Raw genomic sequence first — 23216 nt, forward strand, 5'->3', positions numbered from 1 at the left:
AAAAAAAAAACAAAGTCCCTCTCTGAGCAACAAAAAAGTGTATCTTGCTATGTCTTGGGTACTGGAGCTAAATGCTCTATTCTAGAAACGGAAATTATCCAAAGAATCCATAAAAATGCAATAGTCACTTTTTACCTTTAAAATACCTCTTACACTTTCCCTGTCAGGGACTCCAGTCTGTGTTGGGGCCTGGGGGGGGGCAGTTCCCACAGGCCCACCCTCCAGGTCAATTCCTGTTCCAGGTATATTTAAGTAGCTTGTGAGTCAAGTTCACCCACGAGATAAGATGTAACTCATTAAATTATTAGTTTACATGCCTGGGTGTGCACTACAGTATTTGTTTTCCTTTGCAATGTATTAAATCCCTCAGTGAACAAGAGCCTGCATGTTTCTCTGGCCTGAGGCTGCCTGCCACGTGATGGGCTACTTTATTTTAGGAGGATGCTGATCCCCAAAATCCTGTTTCTCAGGGTGGCTGGTATTCAACAGAAATGAATGTAGAGATGATGATTCCTATAATCTCCATCTTTATAGCAAGCCGATTCAGGGGGAGACCCACACAATTACTTCAAAATCAATATACTGGCACCCCACTGGAGCGACTTTGCAGCCTGGCTGGTACCCCATCGGGAAAAACAGACGCAGATGTCAGCCTATTGTGGTGAACAGGGAGGTCGGGCCGCCTCAAGCACCCAGAATGGCATCGGATCGGGAAGTGAAACGGAAGGTGGAGAAAAAGAGAAGAACACGTCTCCTGCGGCAGATGGGCAGCTCTGGAGCCTACGTGGACAGAGAAAATACCTGAGAAGAATCAAAGGTGTGGTGAGCACTCGATGTGCAGCACGTGGCTAATGCTCAGGCCAGAGTGTCGACAGGCAGAACGAGAACAGGAGAAAAAGAAATGCGGTCAGAAAGGACAGCGGGTGCGGTCGGAGCAGTGGGGACGCGTGGAGGCGGTAGTAACGCCGGAGGTCTGGTTTGGTTTTCCTGTTAGCGCTGGCGTTTAGCAGCCACAGCGCACGAGATGAGGGGCAAAGGGGGGCAGTGACAACCAGCAAAGGGAAAACCAGATCTGAGGCACGGGGGTGGGGGTGGGGGGGGTAGAACACCATGTAGCTCACGGTGGCCCCGTGGGGCTTTGCTGAGCTTCCAGAAGGAGCACACCAAGCACATTATGCTACCTCAGTGGTCCCAGGGCAGAGCCACCTGGCTGTCCTGGAAACACAGCCCTGAACAATCAGGGGGCAGGGGGGGCATCGATGAGAGGCGGCCCCGCTCGGACTTCTGTGGCATCAGAGGGGCTCTGCTCCGGCGAAGAAACCTGAACCCCTGCAAACTCAGGAAAAGATGTGGAAGAGTACGACATGCCGGTGTCCCAAAGGCACCATGCGGCTGGTGTGCGGGAGAAAGCTGCCCTTCGACGTGGAGGGTGACGAGCCGAGCGTGCCCAGTGCTTACGGCAGGCGTGGGATCGCTCGTGTGAGCCGACGGACCACATGGGTCTCTTGCATATGGGAGGCTACCAACGGCCAGCTCCGGAAAATTCTGGGGTATGTTCAGTGGAGCGTGCCAGGCCAGTGCTGATAAAACTGGCCAGTTCTTCTCTGGCTTAGACCAAGGAGGACAGGTGAGTATTGCCAGACGGGACAAGAATCCAGGACATCAAAGTAAAACCTTTGGTAACTCCTGGTGGATTCCGCTCTACTTTGCTATCTTCACGAACGGCCATCTTGACCCCCGTGGGCTTGCCTGAGGGGAGCAAGGCTTTTCTGCCAGGGACTCGCAGAGTTCCTGCCCAGAGAGTGGGGACTGTGGGGGAGGCGACCGTTCCTAGCCTCCAGCTAGGACCCACTGACTCAACATGGCGACCAGAAGAGCTGTCTGGAGAATGACAGGGCGTTCCAGAGTCAAGTCCACAAGAACACTGGCCTTCACCGCTCTTTTTCAAATTAGAGGTGGGATTTTTAATGCTGGTTGTGCCTAGGAGTCTATTCCAGATACTGAGTCAAGGGCAGCGTGGACAGAGTTGGGTTGAGCTGGGTGGGGGTGGGGAGCAGCGGTGAGAGTGACTCCCCACCAAAACATCCCAGGGCATGCTTTAGAAATGACACCAAGCACTTATTTGTACTCTTAATAAAAGAGGCAGAGCAAGGAGACAGAGGGGTGGGTGCAAGCAGATGCGGAGGTACATGTAGTAAATGATTCCATATAAAGAAGTTATAAAGTCTGCAGCGAGAATATCACAGTATAAGGTGCGTAACAGTGTTGCTGACATTTGAGGACACCCCAGGGAAGAGAGCTGCTCCACCCTTCCGTGTGGTCACTCACTTTGCCGAACCTCACAGCCCGGCGTTTACTGCTGCACACGCATACAACATGGTACCGGCTGAGCTCACAGGCTCTGAAATCACACCATCCATCGGACGGACCCCTGGGCCTGGTATATCATCTCCCTACTGCCTCATCTCCCTACTGCCTCTTGCCTGTTAAACGTGGGAAATGGCTGCAGGTTCAAAAGTGAGAACAAGGAAAGTGCTTAGAATAATACCTCATCTATGACAAGCACTTGGTACATGTTAGCTCTGGTCTATATCCTAGCTCTGCTAATTAGCTGTGTGACCGTGGGCAAGTTACTTAACTCCGCTGTGTGTCAGTTTTCCCCATGTGCAAAGAGGGGTAACAAGTATCTATCTTCTGGGAGGATATGATGAGGCAATGCATAAAGCACGGAGCACAGTACCTGCCTGGCACATGGTAAATCTTCAATGAAAGTTACCTATCGGTCTAGAATTGCTTACCCACAATTCCAAAACGTTAAAACCTCTGAAAATCAAGTTCTTTATATGATGCTGAAACTTGTTTGGCAGCAACACGTGGCCTAACCGGGCACTGGGATATCTATGTCCGGTCTTTATCCCATTTCCTTTCTAGATCTTCTAGATTCAGATGTTTGGGGGCAGAAGTGATAACGTGTTGAACGGGCAAGCACTCCTGGGGGTGTTCGCAGAGCACGCGTGTGCTTAAGTACCTTTCTAAAATGGGAAAATATCTAAATTTAGAAACTCATCAGGAGCAAGGGCTTTAAACAAGGGACTGTGGACCTAGGTTATTATTAATCCTCTCTGTGAAAAAGGATACGTGTAACACGCACATGCGTCAATTTTGCAGGGATTTCTCATTGATGGTGACTCAAGGGGACAGCCTGAGCTCTCAAGTCACTTGGGAGAGGAAGTTAGTCAAGAACATAGCGGGCTACCCAATGTTTCTCAATGGAAAAAAAAAAAAATTAAAAGAAGGGAAAAACCTGCTGGAGCCATCAAGAAAAGTCAATGAGATTTTCTAGAAATTTTCATAAAAATGGTTAGAACTGGAAAGTTTTGGTACTTCTATACCCAGAAGTTTCCCTTTCCAGGACATCTCAGTCCCCCACTGATGTGTGTGGAGGGGAGGGGGCTACCGGCATTCTCTCTGAGCTTCTAATCTGCATTTCCTAACATTCTGCAAACCCTGCAGAAGCTCTTCAGACAGAGCCCTGAAGGCCAAAGTATGTAGGTGGTGTCCCAAGTCCGTCCCAGTTTTGAAATTCTCCACTCATGTTCTATATGTCAGCCCTTTGGGAAACTACTCTTCTCATTCATCCCGTTTGAAAACTCAGTTCATCAATCTCTCCACCTAGCTTCTCAGCTCTTGGTGCCACTTTTCCCCGTATTTGCGATGACGTCAGAAGCTAGCATTAGTTACCCACCATCGCAGAGTTTTTCAGGTCTGCACCGAGGGAAAGCCTGAGCCCGACGGAGAGGCCGGGCCGTGGCCGCTCTGCATGTCTGCACCGCCTCCGTCACTGGCTATGTCCAGGACGCGCTGCTGGGGTAGGGGACCCTATCGGCAGCTGTGACCCACACGATGTCAGCTTTCTCACCCTGGCTGGTTGCCTGTATTTTGGGTTTCAGAAAGCTATCCTAGCTCGTGTGGGGAGAGCCGATTTAAGGGGCTGGCGATATAAATGGATAGAAAACTCTAAATACAGTGAACCTGTTACAAGTCCCCTGGAGAGAACCCATGGCAGCACTGACACGCTGAAGACCCAGCAGCCTCTCTCTGGCCAACTCTAAAAGTGACGCACGTCACTTCACCTGCAAGGCTGTCCAAGCAGAAGCTGAGAGGAAGGCTCCTGCATGCTGTGGCAGAGGGGGATTTCTCGAGAATCTGCTGGTAGAGAGACTCAGACTGATTGAGGCTGGGATTAGCAGTTTTTCATCTCCCTCTCTCTCATTTTGAGGGGCACACTATATAACCTCATTTGCAAAATAAGGCACTTCCCCCTTTCAGTTAATATACTCGACTTATGAAAGACAGCAGACTATAAAGCAAACCTAGAGAACAGAAAGGGGAAGAGATACGAAATTTTTAATACTTGCTGCCTCTCTACTGCTGATGGAGAGAAGTAGTAACGCCTAGCCTGCTACAGAGCCAGGCCTCACACTTCTGGATCCTAAAATAGTTCCATGGGGGCGCCTGGGTGGCTCAGTTGGTTAAGCCTTAAGCATCCAATGCTTGATCTCTGGTCAGGTCATGATCTCACAGTTGGTGAGATGGAGCCCCACGTGGGCTCTGTGCCGCCAAGGCTGCTCTGTCCAGCACAGGCGCCAAGGAGCCGTGTGCAGGGTCAAGTGGAGAGTCACCGACACGGGCAGGGCTAGGACAAAGGCAGGGAACGCCCGAAACGCACTCAATTTTGAGATCTGTGAAGCACAACAGGCCCTGGGAGAGGAGGAGTCTTACTTTCCTGGGTGGGGAAGGGGAGGCCGGGTTTCCGTGTGATGCTCTCCAAGTCGCTCCTCTCGTGTATGGCCACATTCACTCCCACGCCAGCGCGCGGCGCTCCACTTTGCGCTCTGTGCCTTCCTTTGCGCTCTCGTGGACGTCAGCAAAAAAGGACACCGGTGGAGAGAACGACACTCCCAGCACTCCAGGAAACAAGGGGAGTATTTTTAATCTTGGCGCTGGGGTTGATTACGAGTCATTTTGTTGTTTAATGCCGCCACGGCCACCACACCCACCCGGGGGGCCCTACAGTTTGTGATTTGGCAGTCAGATGCCTCAACATGGCTTCTGTAGTGCCGTAATCCCCAATGCCTGCTGTTAATCCTTAATTACTCAGCGGACAACAGTCCTGAGGCCTCGGGTGGGTTTCCAGCTACTCTGTTCCCCAGTGCTATACCTAAAAGTAACGTGAAATAGTTGACATGTATGTACATATATATATATTTTTTACATACATACATATTTATGCTATTATTTTTAAGTCTGAGAAGCCTTCATATGTGAGGCCTAGGCTAGGTCCTGCAGCAAAGATAAAGGCCAGGCTATCTGTCTCCATAGCTGTGCCCTTTAGGAGACCAGCAGGCAGTGCATGCAGGTAAACCCAGAAGCTGACGTGGGAATGGTGGCGGCCTGCGATGCCGGACAAGCCTGTGGTCCTCGGCCTCCTGCTCCCCTGGCTGCACACATCAATTCCGCGGCGGGGTCACCCAGCGGGAACACACGCGGGGCTCTCTGAGTCACCTTCGTAACTGGATGGGGATCCATGGCAGGGAGCTAGTGGCACGCGAGCATTCAGCTAGGGGATGGGAAAGCAAATGATGGCCCATTCATCCACCAGTGGCTAGCTGGGGGCTCAGGAAAGCCCTTTGTGCCCTGTGTTCTTTAGCTAGAGATAAAGGCTTTGGATCTCATGGCCCTGAAATACTGCCAAGAGCCTCATCCGTGAGTCACTCTGAAACGTGAGCCTTCCTCCCCTCTCTGCAGCGGGGTGCTCACCTGCTGGCTTGTCCACATCCACCAGTGGATTAACGCCCTAAAGCCGGGACAGGGAGCCTTCACTGCTGCCTGAGCCCGGCCTCTTACTATACCTACTGATGCTCCATCACATGAATTAAAAAGAAAAAAAAAAGCCTGCATAAAGACTCGAGATATTATGCTTTCTGATAAAAAGCTGATTACATACAGTGGAAGGACAATGTAGATGATCTTTTCCCGAATTACCAGGCTGACTCCAGGCCCAAAGAGACAAGCAACCAAAAATGTCATTCGCCTTGAAACAACTAGGTTAAGAAAACTGAAGAATCCTTTTCGTCCAACGTGATCTTTGTAACTTTTTATACCAGAATAAAGCCTTTGAAGGCTCAGGCTGAAGTTCTGCAAGCCCTAGCCTCAACAATGACATTGGGCTATAGATCAACTGATGCAAATGTGTCCAGAATAAAAACAGCTTTGTAGACCATGAAGCCGGGCAAATTTCTGAAATGTGTGCTTATAAATTCCTTTATATTGACTAAAAAAAGTCATATGGGCCGATATTTGAGCCTCCTTGAGGTCTCTGTGAGGAAGAGTGTCTGAAGAGATTCTTTTGCTGAAATACATCCACAGGAGTACAGAGCACGAAATGGTCTCTTTAAAATAAAAAAATGGCATTCTGCTGCATTTTAAGTGGTTCAGCAATCTCTCGGCAATGGCCCAACGAGCTCACTAAGATCTTTTTGGGGAATGTCCGAGAGGGGAAAAAAATGGTGATCAATTCTTTTTTAAATTTTAAAGCAAACACAGCCCATTCTTACCATTATTATCTAACATAGTACTGGAAATCCTAGCCACAGCAATCAGACCACAAAAAGAAATAAAGGGAATACAAATCAGCAAAGAAGAAGTCAACATTCACTATTTGCAGATGATATGATACTCTATGCAGAAAACCCGAAAGACTCCACCAAAAAAAATTGCTACAACTGATACATGAATTCAGAGAAGTCGCAGGATATAAAATCAACGTGCAGAAACGTGTTGCATTTCTATACACCAATAACGAATCAGCAGAAGAAATCAAGGAATCAGTCCCATTTGCAATTATACCAAAAACAGTAAGATACCTAGGAATAAGCCTAACTGAAGAGGAAGACGACCTATACTCTGAAAACTATGGAAGACTTATGAAAGAAATGGAAGAGGACACAAAGAAATGCGAAAGCGTTCCATACCCAGGATTGGAAGACCAAACACTGTCAAAATGTCTATACTACCCAAAGGAATCTACAAATTTAATGCAATCCCTACACCACCAGCATTCTTCACAGAGTGAGAACAAACAATCCTAAAATCTGTGTGGAACAACAAAAGACCCCAAAGAGCCAAAGCAATCCTGAAAAAGAAAAACAAAACTAGAGGCATCACGATTCCGAATTTCAAGCTAGATTACAAAGCTGTAGTCATCAAGACAGTATGTATGGACACAAAAACAGACACATAGACCAATGGAACAGAATAGAAAACCCAGAAATGGACCCATAACTTTATGGTTAATTCATCTTCGACAAAGCAGGAAAGAATATCCAATGGAAAAAAGGCAGTCTCTTCAACAAATGTTGCTGGGAAGACTGTGCAGCAACATGCAGAAGAATGAAACTGCATCACTTTCTTACACCATACACAAAAATAAACTCAAAATGGATGAAAGACCTAAATGTGAGACAGGAAACCATCAGAATCCTAGAGAATACAGGCAGCAACCTCTTTGACCTTGGCTGGAGCAACTTATTAGACATGTTGCTGAAGGGAAATGAAAGCAAACATGAACTGTTGGGACTTCAGCAAGATAAAAAGCTTCTGCACAGGGAAGGAAACAACAAAACAAAAAGGCAGCCTAGGTCATGGGAGAAGATATTTGCAAATGGCATATCTGGTAAAGAGTCAGTATCCAAAATCTATAAAGAACTCAACACCCAAAAAAACAAACAACTCAGTTAAGAAATGGGTAGAAGACATGAATAGACACTTTTCCAAAGAAGACCTTCAGATGGCTAATAGATGCATGAAAAGATGCTCAACGTCACTCAGAATCAGGGAAGTACAAATCAACCACAAATCAAAACCATCTCACACCTGTCAGAATGGCTAAAATTAACACAAGAAACAACAGGTGTTGGCAAGGATGTGGAGAAAGGGGAACCGTCTTGCACTGTTGGTGGAATGCAAACTGCTGTAGCCAATCTGGAGAACAGTATGGAGGTTCCAAAAAAATAAAAACAAACCAACTAAACTAAAATTAGAACTACCGTGTGATCCAGAAATTGCATTATTAGGTATTTACCCAAAGGATACAAAAATACAGGATCCAAGGGGCACACGCACCCCCATGTTTACACCAGCATTAACAATAGCCAAACAACGGAGAGAGCCCAAATGTCCACTGGCTGATGAGTGGATAAAGAAGGTGTGGTATATATATTCCTACACACACACACACACACACACAATCTAATATATTCAGCCACCAAAAAAATGAAATCTTGCCACTTATAATGATGTTGATGGAGTTAGAATGTATTATGCTAAGTGAAGTAAGTCAATCAGAGAAAGACAAATATATGGTTTCCCTCATGTGGAATTTAAGAAACAGAACAGATGAGGGGCACCTGGGTGGCGTGGTTGGTTAAATGTCTGACTCTGAGTTTTAGCTCAGGTCATGATCTTCCTGTTTGTGGGTCTGAGCCCCATATCGGGCTCTGCGCTGACAGCGTGCAGCCTGCTTGGGACTCTCTTTCCCTTTCTCTGCATCTCTCCTGCTCGTGTGCGCTCTCTCTCCCAAAACAAATAAATAAACATTAAAAAAAAAAAAAGAAGAAACAAAACGGATGAACATATGGGAAGAGTGGGGGGAAAGAAAAGGAAATAAACCACAAGAGACTCTTAATGATAAGGGAACAAACTGAGGGTTGATGGGTGGGAGGCGGGCTAGATGGGTGATGGGCATTGAGGAGGGCACTTGCTATGATAAGCACTGGGTATTGTATGTAAGGGATGAATCACTGAATTCAACCTGTGTAGTCAATATTACACTGAATATTAAAGTAAAATTTAAAATTAAAGCAAATATAAAGGCCTTCGAGATGCTTACAAAAACAAACCATGGCCCACTAGTAAGCAACAGATTGTCTACTCCTTTAAGATTTGTGCAAGAAGGCCTGCTTGACAGGGATGGAAATTGGGACCCGCATGGGCCCTCTTGCTGTCCCAGTGCTATGGTGCTGTCTGCCCGCCGGAGAGGGGTGAATCCTACAGAGCAGGCTGGTTTCATTCTTTTTAACAAACAGGCATTGGTATGGTGTTTTTCAAATTAGTGTGCACTTTAGAATCACCTGGGTATGTTTTTAAAACCCTTTGGCTCAGGCCAGCCCCAAACTAATAATTTTAGGTGGTGGGACACAGACATTAGGAATTTGGGAAGCTTCCCACATGATTTCTCATGTGCAGATGAGATTGGGAACCACTGCATTAGTGGTTAAAAGTTTTTATTTACACACACACACACACACACACACACACACACTTACTCACTCACTCACTTTAAACAGATGGTAAGCCAGGAGTTCCCCAAGGATGAACATGATGGGGAAGATGTTCTCTCTCCCAGCACCAGGGACAGAAGCAAGTCACGGCTGTCCTTCAGCCAGACCTCTCTGCACAGCCCCTGTCTGTCTGGTGGACCAGAAGCCGCCTCAAGGAAAGGCACCTGTGTGAATGTTTGAGTCGCAAGTGAACTGGCTGGCTATTCAGATGTGAGTGAACCTGTCAATTCAAGGGAAAAAACTCACAGCATTCGCCGCCAATGAGAACACTGGAGTTTCCAAGTGAAAGGAAATTGGACTTGTGAAACTGTGAACTTGACAAGTCCCCAACATTTAAAAGACTCTTCTGATGAGATTAGCGGTGATATTTATAAATGTATCTTTTTAAGTATTATATAATGTGTCAATGTTGGACGAGAACTCACAACCAACATTTTTGAGAAGGCCAGTGTTACAATCATGTATGAGGGGAAGATCCAGTTAGATCAAGGGATTTCATTATAACACAACATGAAAAGTCTACATTATTAAAAAGAACGTTAAGAAATCACTACTCCCTGAGGTTACTTGCAAAATTCTGATGAAGGATTAAAGAATACCATAATTTTCTGGAAAGGTTCCTGAAATACTTCTTCCTTTTCCAAGTATATATTTGTGTGAGGTCGGATTTTCTTCAAACACTTCAAGCAAAACAACAGATTGGAGAAGCAGACATGACCTTCCAGGTGTCTTTTATAAGTCAGACATGAGGGAGGTTTGCAAAAATACTAACCAATATCACTCTAACTCAATATGTTTTTCCACAAATGTAGTTATTTTAAAAAATGGCATATTATTGGGGCGCCTGGGTGGCTTAGTCGGTTAAGCGTCCGACTTTCGCTTAGGTCATGATCTCGCGGTTCGTGGGTTCGAGCCCCACGTCGGGCTCTGTGCTGGCTGACAGCTCAGAGCCTGGAGCCTGTTTCAGTCTGTGACTCCCTCTCTCTCTGACCCTCCCCTGCTCACGCTGTCTGTCTCTCTCTCTCCTAGAAATAAAATAAAACATTAAAAAAAAATTAAAAAAAATAAAAATGGCATATTATTTCCTTTTAGCATGTAATAGGCTTATTATTTTTTTAATGAATTCATAAAGAAATCATTTTAAGTTGCTCAATTTAAATTTCAAATACAGTAAATATTGATAGATATAATCCACATAAAACAAGTTTTTTGGGGTCCTCAATACTTCCTAAGACCGTAAAAGGACCCTAAAGCCAAAAAGTCTGAGGATCACCGTTATAAGGGAACTGAGAAAAACAGCAATGTCAGCAGGAATTCCTGCCCTGCAGACTAACGGGAACTTAGAAGTTTCAAGTCCTCTTCTCCCAGGATCCACCTCTTACAAATCTGGAATGTTTCACTTTGCCTGCCATCTTTTTTCTTTTTCTTAAAGATTTCTTTATTTATTTTTGAGAGAGAGAGAAAGTGTGAGCAGAGGAGGGGCTGAGAGAGAGGAAGAGAGAGCAAGCACTCTATCAGTGAGGAGCCTGATGCAGGGCTTGAACCCACAAACCATGAGATCGGGACCTGAGCCGGAGTCGGATGCTTAGCCTACTGAGCTGCCCAGGCGCCCCAGCCTGCCACCCTGTACTCCCTTTTTTAAACATGTTTCTGCTTCCTTCACGGGAAGAGGCTATCAGTTGTCCCCAACTATCCACTTTTCCATTTTTTTTATGGTAAGAGAACCCCAGATATTTATCAGGCACCTGACTCCCTGGAAGAAAACAAAGCGTGAATCCCTGACCTTGTAGCTGGGTGAAGGCACGAAATGAAATTCTGGCCAGTAGAGTATTCGTAGACATGGTGGACACCACTTCTGGGCAGTGTCCTTAAAGGGACAGGGCAGTGGGGGGGGCGTGCCTTCTTTTCCCTTCCTTTCTGCTGACCGCAGTGGAGGGGACTGTATGGTTACCACTATATGAGACTGTGCGGAAAAGAATCATACTCAACGGCTGGAAGATTTAGAAACTGGGAGGAACCTGGGTCCTTGACTGCTCTGTGGAACTGCCGGCCTAACTGATATTAATACCCAGTGAGCACGTCCACACTCCCACCAACGTCGAGATGACCATGCATGTGGGACTCTCTTCAGGGGAAACGGAGCTGACGCGGATAAGCTAGTTCTTTCACGATCAGAAAGTTCTACTCAGCCAGTAAGGGGCAGAAAGGTTGTCGGGATATAAATGGCTTTTGTTTGGAGAGCTGCCTAGAAATGACTGATGCCCTTGAACACTCCTCACAGAGCGAGAGCCCTGACTGACAGTTTCATACTCACTTGTCAAGCCATCTGAATTCATGACCTAGCTCTATGCTGATTCTGTCGCACAAGGTATTAGACTGGACCAGTGGCTACAGTCAACCTGGTCACAGTCCCGCCTTACACCAAAGTGGCCCGCCCCTACCAACGTATGTACTAACTTGATTCACATTAGTAGAGGCACCTTTATCTCTGGAAAGGACAGAGGGCTGGAAAAAAGATAAGAGCAGATCTACCTACCGCTGACTGACTGCTCCATGCCAGGAACCAGGGACAATATTTCTACACATTTTATCTTACCGAATCTGTCTATCCTTCCAGGAAGTGGGTATTTTACTGAATCTAAGATGATTACATATGTTACATCAGATTGACTCACTTATTTCCATTTAACATCATTTATCCATAAATATATCAGAATGAATTTCTAAAAGATAAAAGCTTTTGAAAAACGAAGTAATAGCAGAGCCGTTACCACACTTAAAAAATCAATATTAATTCCCTGATATCATCAAATACCGTTTCATAAATGTCTTTTTTATTTTTAAATTTTTAAAAAATGCTTGTTTATTTTTGAGAGAGAGATAGACAGAATGCAAGTGGGTGAGGGGCAGAAAGAAAGGAAGACACAGAATCAGAAGCAGGCTCCAGGCTCTGAGCTGTCAGCACAGAGCCCGATGCGGGGCTTGAACTCATGAACCGGGAGATCATGACTTGAGCCGAAGTCAGACACTTAACCTACTGAGCCACCCAGGGCCCCCTTGGTTATTTCCAGGTTTAAGTGTCATGAATAAAAGCGCCATGAACAGTACTGAGCAGATTTGTATGTGTGGTTAAGTTTTCAATTCTCTGGTAACTGGGTAGAAGAATTCTCTACGGTGAGTATTTATAAGAAACTGCCAGCTACTTTTCAAAACAGCGGTACAATTTTACATTTCTGCCAACAGTGTGTGAACATTCTAGTTGTTCTACATCCTCATCTTTATTTGGTACTGTCAGTCTGTTTTTATTTTTATTTTGGATATTTTAGTTCATGCATTGAGGTGGTAACTAAATGAGGCCTTAATTTGCATTTTCCTGATCACTAACGATGTGAGCTTCTCTTCATCTGCTGACTGGCCAACCCTGTAACATTTTTAATGATGTGTTTGTTCAAATCTTTTGTCTATGTTTAAATTGGATTGTTTGTTTTCTTACTGAGTTGCTAAGAATTCAAATGGTGCTCTTATTCGAGCATCCTTTTATATTAAAAAAACTTTTTTAAAGTTTATTCATTTATGTTGAGAGAGAGAGAGAGAATGTACAGGAGGGGCAGAGAGAGAGGGAAAGAAGAATCCCAAGCGCTGTCACAGTGCAGAGACCCATGTGGGACTCAAACTCACCAACCATGGATCATGATCTGAGCTGAAATCAGGAGTCAGTCGCTAAGCCGACGGAGCCACCCAGGCGCCCCATAGCATCCTTTTACATTTAATAGGTGCAGTTCCACAAGGAAGTTTTCTTTCATCAATGATTTGGTACAATTTGTACAGGGAAGAGGATAAACGTTTTATTCTTCCTATTTGCTGATTTTATGAGTAATGATTTGGTTCCACAGCACTCTCCAAGAGGGTCCACTAGGTTTCTTGTGATTATCACGATGGCCTTGCGGATCTGAACATGGTTCATGAATCTCAGTCATTATAGCTTGATTTTTCTTGGTGGTCACATGATCCCCTCTGGTGGGAGGCCTTTCAGGTTGCTTCCTGAGTCTGTCGGCCATCTCTACCGTAGGCTTCGACAGCTTCTTTGCTTTCTGGTGTGACAAGATTTTCTGGCTCCCCTTACACGTCCCCTGTCTGCGCAGTAATGCTGTAGCCTTGCCCACAGAGAGGGCTGGCTTCTTGGGGGGATCTCAATTCTAGGAGGTATGTCACACCGGACAGGAAAGTCTCTGCCTCGCGTGGATCTTAGGATGGGGCAGGCCATGCCTGACGGTCTTAGAGTGCGAGCTGGCCAGGCCCAAACCCCCCAACCATGTGATTCAGGGTGACAGCTTTGGGCTGTGGGGTCTTGGGTAACCTGGAGACTGAGGCCAACCACGTGAGCATTCAATCATGCCTAAGTACTGAAATCCCAATGAAAACTTTGAATACTGAGGCCTGGGTGAGCTTCCCTCTGTCACACCTCGATGGTGGGTGGGTAAGGTGTCCTGAGTCCACGGGGAGGGGACAACAGAAGTTTCGTGTTTGGAACCCTCTCAGACAATACCCTTTATGTCTCTTATTGTGGCTGATGGTCATCTGTATCCTTTCCCCTCTAATGAACTGTAACTGCGAGTATCATAGTTTTCCATGAATTGTATGAATTCATTGGTGCCTTAAGGAAGCTGAGGGTGCTTTGGGGAACTCCCTGAATTTGCAGTCGGTGTAAGAAGCGAGGGTGGTCTTGGTGACTGTGATCTCTAACTTGCAGTTTGGCAAACTCCAGACACTGCCTCAGATCTGCAGTCAGTTATTTCTCAAAGGATCTTGCCTTCTCTCAGTGAGAGAGAGAGTGTGTGTAGACCACATCTGGAGGCCGGGGGCACTCGGCACTTCTGAGTGGGTGGTCAGCGTTTCTAGCACTTTTCCATGAACAGAGCTAGAAACAGCTTTCCTCTTTTTTTTTTTAAAGGAGAAAATCTAGCATGGCTCTGTACTGAGATTTCCAAGTCACATTTAGGATTACAGGTTTAACTTTGATTTTACATTTGTATCCTTTGATGCTGGAAATCTTGGTATTTATAGCAAATAAATATTTGTTTTATCCCATCATATAATATTTTTCAGAATAACATCATCATATTATTGACAATGTGATGACTGAAAACAATTAAGATTTCCTGGTAGTTCTTTTCAAAATACAGTCAAATTTTAGATCACGTAATGTAGTTGCTTTGTCTGTGCCTATGTCATTCACCAAATGGCTTTCTAGGTCTGTTTGTTTTATTTTGCTTGATTTTTAAGGATTGACTTTTCCCTTTACTTATTTAACTTTTATATTTTATATAAATCATATGCATGGTTCTAAGAGTCAAATCTATAGAATGAGGTATATTCTGAAGCCTAACTTCTACTTCATTTTTATATTCTACCCTTTTTAATCACCCACAATCCTCCATTGTTGTGGATTTTAAACTGTAGATAAAAGATCTAAAATCAGCATATTTAACACATGACTGCATACGTTATTGCTAAAGTGAAGCTTAAAAATGCTTAGGATTAAATTCTTAAGGGTAAAGTCCTCTTTTGTTTCTAAACTTGGAAGTTTTAAAGCTCTATTTCGTACAGACACTGCAAAGGCACACTTAAGTTCTACACAGTTAAACTGTCACATAATCGAAATATGTACAAGTAGAATTTTAAAAATACATTTCGATTTGCCAAGGGCTATTGGCAACCAGAGATCCTTGGGTTGCCTGAGTGGCTCAGTTGGTTAAGCATCATTGGTCAGGCTCTTGATTTCAGCTCAGGTCATGATCTCAGGGCTCAGTTCGAGGAATTGAGCTCTGCAGAGCCCGCTTGGGATTCTGTCTCCCTCTCTCTCTGCCCTTCCCCTGCTGGCTTTCTCTGAAAATAAATAAATATAAACTAAAAAACAAAACAGAGACCCTTAAACAATGAACACTGATATAATATCACTCTTAGATGGTGCCTGTGGGCATAGAATCTACATACCCACCAGGGATTTGTGAACTGAAGCCATGATGAGGCTGCACAGATGCTCTCCCTCCGTACCCACAGCCTCTTCCTCAGGGTTCTGGCAGAGCCCCGCCCCCCCAGCTGGCCCTAAACAGGGCTCCCACTCTCCGGCTTGCCTCTGGGTGATTTCCTCTACAGCCACAGTTTTACATTCCCTCCATCTGCTACTGACTTAATGTATCTACATCTCCCGCCAAGACTTTGTCTTTAATATTGTTTTAAGGAAGATCACTCAAGAACTTACCAACCCATAGGTCCCATTGTTTCCGCTCTCGTTTTCCCACGTTTTGCCTCTTTTAGCAATTCTTCGATTGCTTTCCTGATGGGGAGAAAAATAAATTTGAGAGGTAGTCACCCCACTAGATTCTTAAAGATCAGCTTATTCCACCCATGTGATTTGAAACTTAAAATTTCAAAATTGGGGAAAACTTTTTAAAATAAAAAAAACAACATGATTGATCATTTTGAGCACATAAAAATTAAAAAGAAACACTATACGAAGGGGGGAAACTGAAAATCAAAGACAAAATGACAAACTATATCCATATTTAAAATGTTCAAATACACTCTTATTCTAAGAAATATTAATGAACCCAACTCTGATAAATATGTTTCTGCCCATTAGTTAGTAAAAGAGTTGAGAAGTGACTATTCTTTGCTCTACTAATGGGGACCAAAACTGATAAAACATTTCTTTAGGACAATTTGGCAACATGACAAACAGCCTTCAAAATAATACATACCTGCTGACCTGAAAACTCTATTTTGTCCTGCGAAAATGAGTACAGTGTACATAGGATAACTTTTATTTCAAATTTCTTTGCTTGCATATAGTACACAGGAAAACATGTGGAGGCGTGTTATCAAGATGGAAAGAGGAGTTTCTAGCTGATGGTAGTTTTTTTGTTTGCTTTCCTGTATTTTCTATTTCTTCTAGAGTGAATCTGTATTATTTGTGCACTTTTAAGCAAGATTTTCAAAAAAACAAACCAGAAAACGTACTTATCAACCATATTCTGAGACATTACTCTTTTTATTTTTTAATTACACACACACACATATATTTTTTATCAAGTTAGGTAACATACATCATATACAATGTGCTCTTGGCTTTGGGAGTAGGATCTTGTGATACATCACTTACATACAACACCCAGTGCTCATCCCAACAAGTGCCCTCCATGCCCATCACCCATTTTCCCTGCCCCACCCCTCTACCCCCATCAACCCTCAGTTTGTTCTCTGTGTTTAAGAGTCTCTTATGGTCTGCCTCCCCCTCTGTTTGTAATTAATTGTTTTTCCTTCCCTTCCCCCATGGTCTTCTGTTAAGTTTCTCAAATTTCCACATATGAGGGAATGCATATGATATGTTTTTCTCTGACTTATTTCACTTAGCATAATACCCTCCAGTTCCATCCACATTGCTGCAAACGGCATGATTTCATTCTTTCTCTGTTGTATATATACATACCACATCTTCTTTATTCATCAGGTTGATGGGCATATGGTCTGTTTCCATGATGTGGCTATTGTTCAGAGTGCTGCTATGAACACTGGGGTACATGTGCCCCTATACATCAACACTCCTGTATCCCTTGGGTAAGTTCCTAGCAGTGCTATTGCTGGATCATGGGGAGTTCTACTGTTGATTTTTTGAGGAACCTCCATACTATTTTCCAGAGCAGCTGCACCAGTTTACATTCCCACCAACAGTGTAGGAGGGTGCCCCTTTCTCCACATCCTCATCAGCATCTGTTGTTTCCTGAGTTGTTAATTTTAGCCACTCTGATCAGTGTGAGGTGGTATCTCACTGCGGTTTTGATTTGTATTTCTCTGATGATGAGCAATGTTCAGCATCTTTTCATGTGTCTGTTGGTCATCTGGATCCTTCTTTGCTCAAGTGTCTATTCATGCTGAGACATTACTCTTAAGATACTGTACAAGATGCTACAGGTAGTAAAGTAGGAAGATGATGATCTCTGACTTTAATATTATTTACAATATATAAGTAGTAAAGTTAAGGAGAAGAGAGGTAGAAAGTTGGATAAAGATATAGCTCAAAGACAGAACTATACATCTAATCACAACATTCTGAAACTGGCCATTATACACAGATTCTGTATAAAAACATTTAATTATACTACTATAGTACTACTATAGGTACTGTTTACGTAATTCTCAAGTGATGTTAATATTCTGTGAATATCTTATGATTATTTATCAAACCATGCATATAGCTTAAAAAAACATATTATTTAAGGACTTAAAATACAGCAGTTCCCTGCATCATCTTCCAGCCACCAAAAAAATCCATTTCAATCCTTTTTTAAAAAAATCTGTTTATCCTGGTATTTATCTCCATGTCTCTATTATGGTGCTGTCAAACTGTTTTGCCACCCTCTTGATCTTCAACAAACATATCTATCTATTCTTGTATATTTTACACATTTTAAAATAAACTCCCATTAATAGTGAGTCCTTTATTTGTGTGTGTGTGTTTTATTTATGTTAGAGAGACAGAGGGAGAGAGAGAGAGAGAGAGAACATGAGCGGGGGGGGGGCTGAGAGAGAGGGAAACACAGATTCCAAAGCAGGCTCCAGGCTCTGAGCTGTCTTCAGAGAGCCAGATGTGGGGCTTGAACTCACAAACCATGAGATCATGACCCGAGCCGAAGTCAGACACTCAACCACTGGGCCACCCAGACGCCCCAACAGTGAGATCTTTAAATAAAAAATGCCTTTTCAGTTAACTCAACAGCTTGACACTTTCTGCTCCATCGTCGAGAGCCCACTTGATGGGGTCAGTGAAGACGGAAACACTGACCAAGCTGTGCGCCCACTTACCCCCCTGGCCTGGTGCAGTCAGATTGTGCTTCACAGCCTAGCCTCATGGCATCATGAATAGGTAAGTGCATCTGATTACCACATACCATTTGTCAGGGAGGAAGGCCCTCCTCTGCCCTATGGTCATTCTAGCTGGACTTGGAATCAAATTGACAGGAGACAGAGTAAGAGGGAAAAAACTGAATTTAATAGCGTACATAAGGGAAATCCATACAGACATGAAATTTGGAAGACCATGAGGCAATGTGAAGCTTCTATGAGGGGGGTGGGGCTGAGGATACAAAGGAGAGGAGATCATTGGAGGGAAGGCTAAGTTTGGAAAAACAAGGTTGACTTATGATGCAGATCAGTTTCTTTGATAAAGGGGAATCTTTGTTAATAGTTCTCTTCCTGATAGAGGCTTTCCTTTCCAGTTTTCCCAGATTTAGGCAGTTAAGGGGGAGTCAGAGAGCTTTTCCTCGGTCTGCTGGGTTTTGATTACTTTTAACTTGAGATCATCTTTATGCCAAAGTGGCCCATCCTGGGGTAGCCTGCCCTTGACCCTTACACATTCTTTTTTCCATCTCTGTATAACAAGAGTAATAATAATAATAATACATCTTATGGATGTGATCTGAGACCTTTGTCTCTTCCAGTATTTAATGAAAAATGTATCTTATCTCGCTCCAAAGACCCTTTCTCACTTTCATATATGTAAGTTAAAAAATGAAACGGTATAAATATTCCAAATCCACCTCCTCCCCCTTCCCATCAGTAAGTGTGGTACATTCTTTTATTTTTTTTAAATAAATATTTTAAAAAATATATTTTTAGATATATTTTTATAGTATTATGTATTATATGTATCTATATTTTATATACATACATTTTATATACATAGTGTATATATAATATATATATTTATATATTTGTTTTTGAGAAAGAGAGAGAGAGAGGGAACGCAGGAGGGGTAGAGAGAGCAGAAGACAGAGGACCCAGGCGGCTCCACGCTGACAGCAGACAGGTGCTCGGGCTCTCAAACTTCCAGATCATGACCTGAGCGGAAGTTGGAGGCCTGGCTGACTCAGCCCCCCAGGCGCCCCGAGTGTGGCAGTTTCTAAATACAAACAGGTAACCAGTCATACTTAAATCCGTCTGTGTGTGCTTTCTCCTCCTGACAACAGAAAGTTAAAAATCTTCAGGAAAAAAGCCGGTTGGGGCAATTCCCCAATTATGAACAACCTGCATATCAGCAACAAATAAACCAGGGTCTATTTTCCCGTAAAACCCATGTGAAAATGTTTGCCTGGCTCTTCTGGACCAAGCCCCAAAAGCCTCTTTGTGTCACGTTATGGTTGAAATGCTGTACATGTTCTGGCAAGAATACTAGTCCAGAACCTTGCAGAGATCCTGAGGGCACAGTCGAGGCACCTTCAAGGGGGTGGCCGTTGATTTTTCCATAGTTTTGATTTCATGTAAAACCATTCCCCGCACTGTCATTACCTTCTCTCTGCCATGATTTCGGAGATCTGACTTACAGCCACTATCAAAGAGCAGAGAAGGCAGAAGCACGAGAACGGCTGCTGGGGTGGAAGGAATTCCCCATGGGCCGCACTCAGTTCCCAGCAAGCGTGGGTGGCGGGACCCCACTGCCAGGGCTGCGGTGTAGCCACGCTTGGTGTCTGTAATTGGTTTAACAACGGCTACCGTTGGCATGGAGCCTTACCTTTGGCAAAGTGCGGTCCTATCTGAACACAACACGGTTACAGCCAGTAGTTTACCGGTGAGGAAAGTGGCACACTGCCTAACTTGCCCAACACTGCACTGCTGGTGATCCTGGAGGGGGAGAGGGATGGAGAGGGGGAGAGGGTNAGACGAGAAGAAACCCACAAAAACCAAACGACCCTTGCATGTGCTTAAGGCTACACGTCCTCTGATCTTCCTGTCCTGTGGCCTATGTTCTCCACAAACTTGCCCAGCAAGCCCCAGGAAAGTCATTTTCTCTTCATCACTAAAGGCAAAAAATAAAATAAAGGGGGAGGGGCCGGGCTACCAGGGCTGCCACGGCCTAGTGGGGAGGAAGGAAGGACCGAGCACTATTTTGTCCCAAGAATGTTGAGCATGTGCTACCTCCCACCCCGAATTCTCCTGCCTGGGCTTTCCTTCCCAACAGGAAAAGAACAATTCCTAGCAAGCACGTAGGTGGCGTTGAAATAACAACATCGTCTTCAAACTTAAGAGGGAAAGATTGGAAAGTCAGGTAGTTTTTCCTCACTACTTACTGTAGCCTCCAGTTCTTCCTGGAACTCTTGCTAACGAATCCTTGGGTAAGGAGACAGCTTCTGCCACACGTTATCACAGAGCCTTCAAATCACCAAAGATTATGAAACATCAACCTCAGGAAACAAGCTAGTTATTTAATGAGATGATGCAACAGAAGTGTAAGTGCATTAAAATACAGGAAAAGCAACCAGCAGGAGATGGAAGAACTAAGTACACAGAACCCGAGCAAGTAAGTAATTCTTCAGACACAACTTTCGTTCTGGGTCAATTTTCTACTTAGGTGCCTGACATCTTCAAGTTATCTTTGGAAAACAAATTCATTATATTAGAATATAAAATTCAGTGTGAACAAGAAGTCCAAGAAAGCCAGCTCATTAGGCAGACAGTTTTCTGGGCACGGGAACAAACGAAAACCAATTTTCAACAATCCATGTGTGTATCATCTACACCCAGTTTTGCATCCCAGCTTGGCTTTCCCGGGCCTGCCTATTCATTCCATTAGCCAGCTGGTACATGCTTAAGGAATGTAAACTGATGATTATAGCAGCTGAAGTAAAACCCGAGTGGGAGTGCAAATCTGGTGAAAAATCATCTTAAAGCCCCAAGTCAACAAATTAGTTATGAGTTATCTGGGTCTATGTTTCTTTTACTCACACAAATCAACCAAGAGTTAACTATATCACTATATAAAAAGGGTAGCAAGAAAACCAAGGCAGCTGAAATGAAAGAAATAGAAATTGAGGGGCACTCACATAGGGCTCTGTGCTGACAGCTCAGAGCCTGGAGCCTGCTTTAGATTCTGTGTCTCCCTCTCTCCCTGACCCTCCCCTGCTCACGCGGTCTCTCTCCCTCTCTCTGAAATAAATAAAACTTTAAAAATTAAAAAAGAAATTGAGGGGCACTGTGGCGACTGGGTGGCTCAGTAGGTTAAGTGTCCAACTCTGGCTCAGGTCACGATCTTACAATTCATGAGTTTGAGCCCCATGTTGTTGGGTTCTCTGCTGTTAGTGCAGAGCCCTCTTTGGGTCCTCTGTCTCCATCTCTCTCTGCTCCTTCCCCGCCTCCTCAAAATAAATAGAAAACAAAACAACAGAAAAAGAAATTGCAGGGCGCCTAGGTGGCTCAGCGGATTAAGCCTCTGACTTCGGCTTGGGTCATGATCTCATGGTTCACCCATTGAGCCCCTGCATCAGGCTCTGTGCTAATAGCTCAGAGCCTGGAGCCTCCTTCAGATTCCATCTTCCTCTCTCTCTGCTCCTCCCCCGCTCATTCTCTGTCTCTCTCTCTCAAAAATAAAACATTTAAAAAAAATAAAAAAGAAATTGAGAGGCAAACTAGATAAGAACGTAAGAAAATGAGATCTTTAAAGGAATAAAATCAGAAAAGCTAAAACATCAATTGTTCAAAAAAAGACAGAGAGGCCTGTGGATCTGCACATACTGTGTCCTGAGAAATGCTGAAGTGCGTGTGACAGACTGAATGTGTATGTTCCCCCAAATTCGTGGTGTGATCCCCGATTCCCAGAGTGACGGTATCAGGAGGTGATCAGTTCATGAGGGCGGCTTCGTTAGCCCCCACAAGGCCTGGAGGAGTACAAGGCGGTGTCTCTGGCAGTGAATGCTGTTTCGTGATCGAGGTGCGTTCACTTTATGACTATTTATCAAGCTGTACTCTTACGATCTGTGCCCTTTCCTGTACATACGATTACAGTCCAATAAAAATGATTAACAACAACAAAGTTACCTTTGATTGACTTACAGTAGCTGCCACGTGATGGATGGGAAAAGGGACTCAAAAAGGGGCAACGAAGTCATGTAAGAGTGCACTGAAGGGCTGCTGTTTCAACAAGCAGGATTGTGTGATAAACACACGGATTGAGAAAATTGGCAGAAATGAGTGCGGTGCCATTGGTTGCTGTTGCCGAGAAAGCACCTGACAGACCCAGCGAATCATCAATGCGGAAGCCCCCAGTTCGTGCCTGGCTGGTCCACGTCCATCAGGGTGTGGGTAAAATGTAAAAGAAACTTGACTACAGAAATCTCAAGGTCTTCCCAGGGAGTGAGAAGTGTTGAAGAGAGAAATGGAATCATTTACTTGATCTTCAGAAGGATTTGATGTCACACCACAGAACATTCTGATAAAAAAAAGTAGAGACGGATGATTCGGATCCCTGCTGGCCATCTGCAAACTGCTGCCTACAGGCTCATAATCAGTCAGCGGTAATGAGCAGTTAGCTGAGTGACCATATGGATTGGCAGAAGCCACAGGAAAAACTGTGTTCTGTATTCTTCAGTGATTTGATCATAGATACAGATGAAGACATTGAGACCCAACTCATTTACTCTCAGAAAACATCACATTGTCTGGGTTCACCTATCAGCTGTAAAGGAAGGTAAGAGGATTCAAACTGTAGAGAAGGTGTTTGAAGAAAAAACTCAATAGGCCCATTGGGATCACTGGGGAAATGAACAGAATAATTATAAATAAAAGAATGGAGGCACGAGAAGTTAATTCTGTAGACTGTATTCAATGTGGCCAACCTCTATCAAGTACATGCTCTATAGGATGATTTATAGTGATCAACGCCCTTCCCTGTAGAGGCTTATATTAGTGGCTGTATATCAAACAGACACGTGTATGTGTACATTAGAAATAAATACCAAATTACTTAGGGGAACATGGGGAGGGAGC

The 23216-nt window shown here is 44.2% G+C and overlaps 1 protein-coding gene across 1 annotated transcript in view; it reads right to left on the reverse strand.

Moving 5' to 3' along the window:
* The window catches only part of LOC144216126 (uncharacterized), a 25698-nt gene extending 5740 nt beyond the window's left edge, over nt 1-19958 (reverse strand). The window contains exons 1-3 of the mRNA XM_077745416.1: nt 19630-19958; nt 15664-15778; nt 4783-4967 (exon numbers count right to left, since the gene is read on the reverse strand). Of these exons, the coding sequence (XP_077601542.1) occupies nt 4783-4967; nt 15664-15778; nt 19630-19958 (629 nt within the window). The remainder of the gene's footprint in view (nt 1-4782; nt 4968-15663; nt 15779-19629) is intronic.
* Between the last annotated feature and the right edge of the window lie 3258 nt (nt 19959-23216).

Source organism: Crocuta crocuta, unplaced genomic scaffold, assembly GCF_008692635.1.
Source record: "Crocuta crocuta isolate KB4526 unplaced genomic scaffold, BGI_CrCroc_1.0 scaffold258, whole genome shotgun sequence".
In the NCBI taxonomy this organism is placed as follows: Eukaryota; Metazoa; Chordata; class Mammalia; order Carnivora; family Hyaenidae; genus Crocuta; species Crocuta crocuta.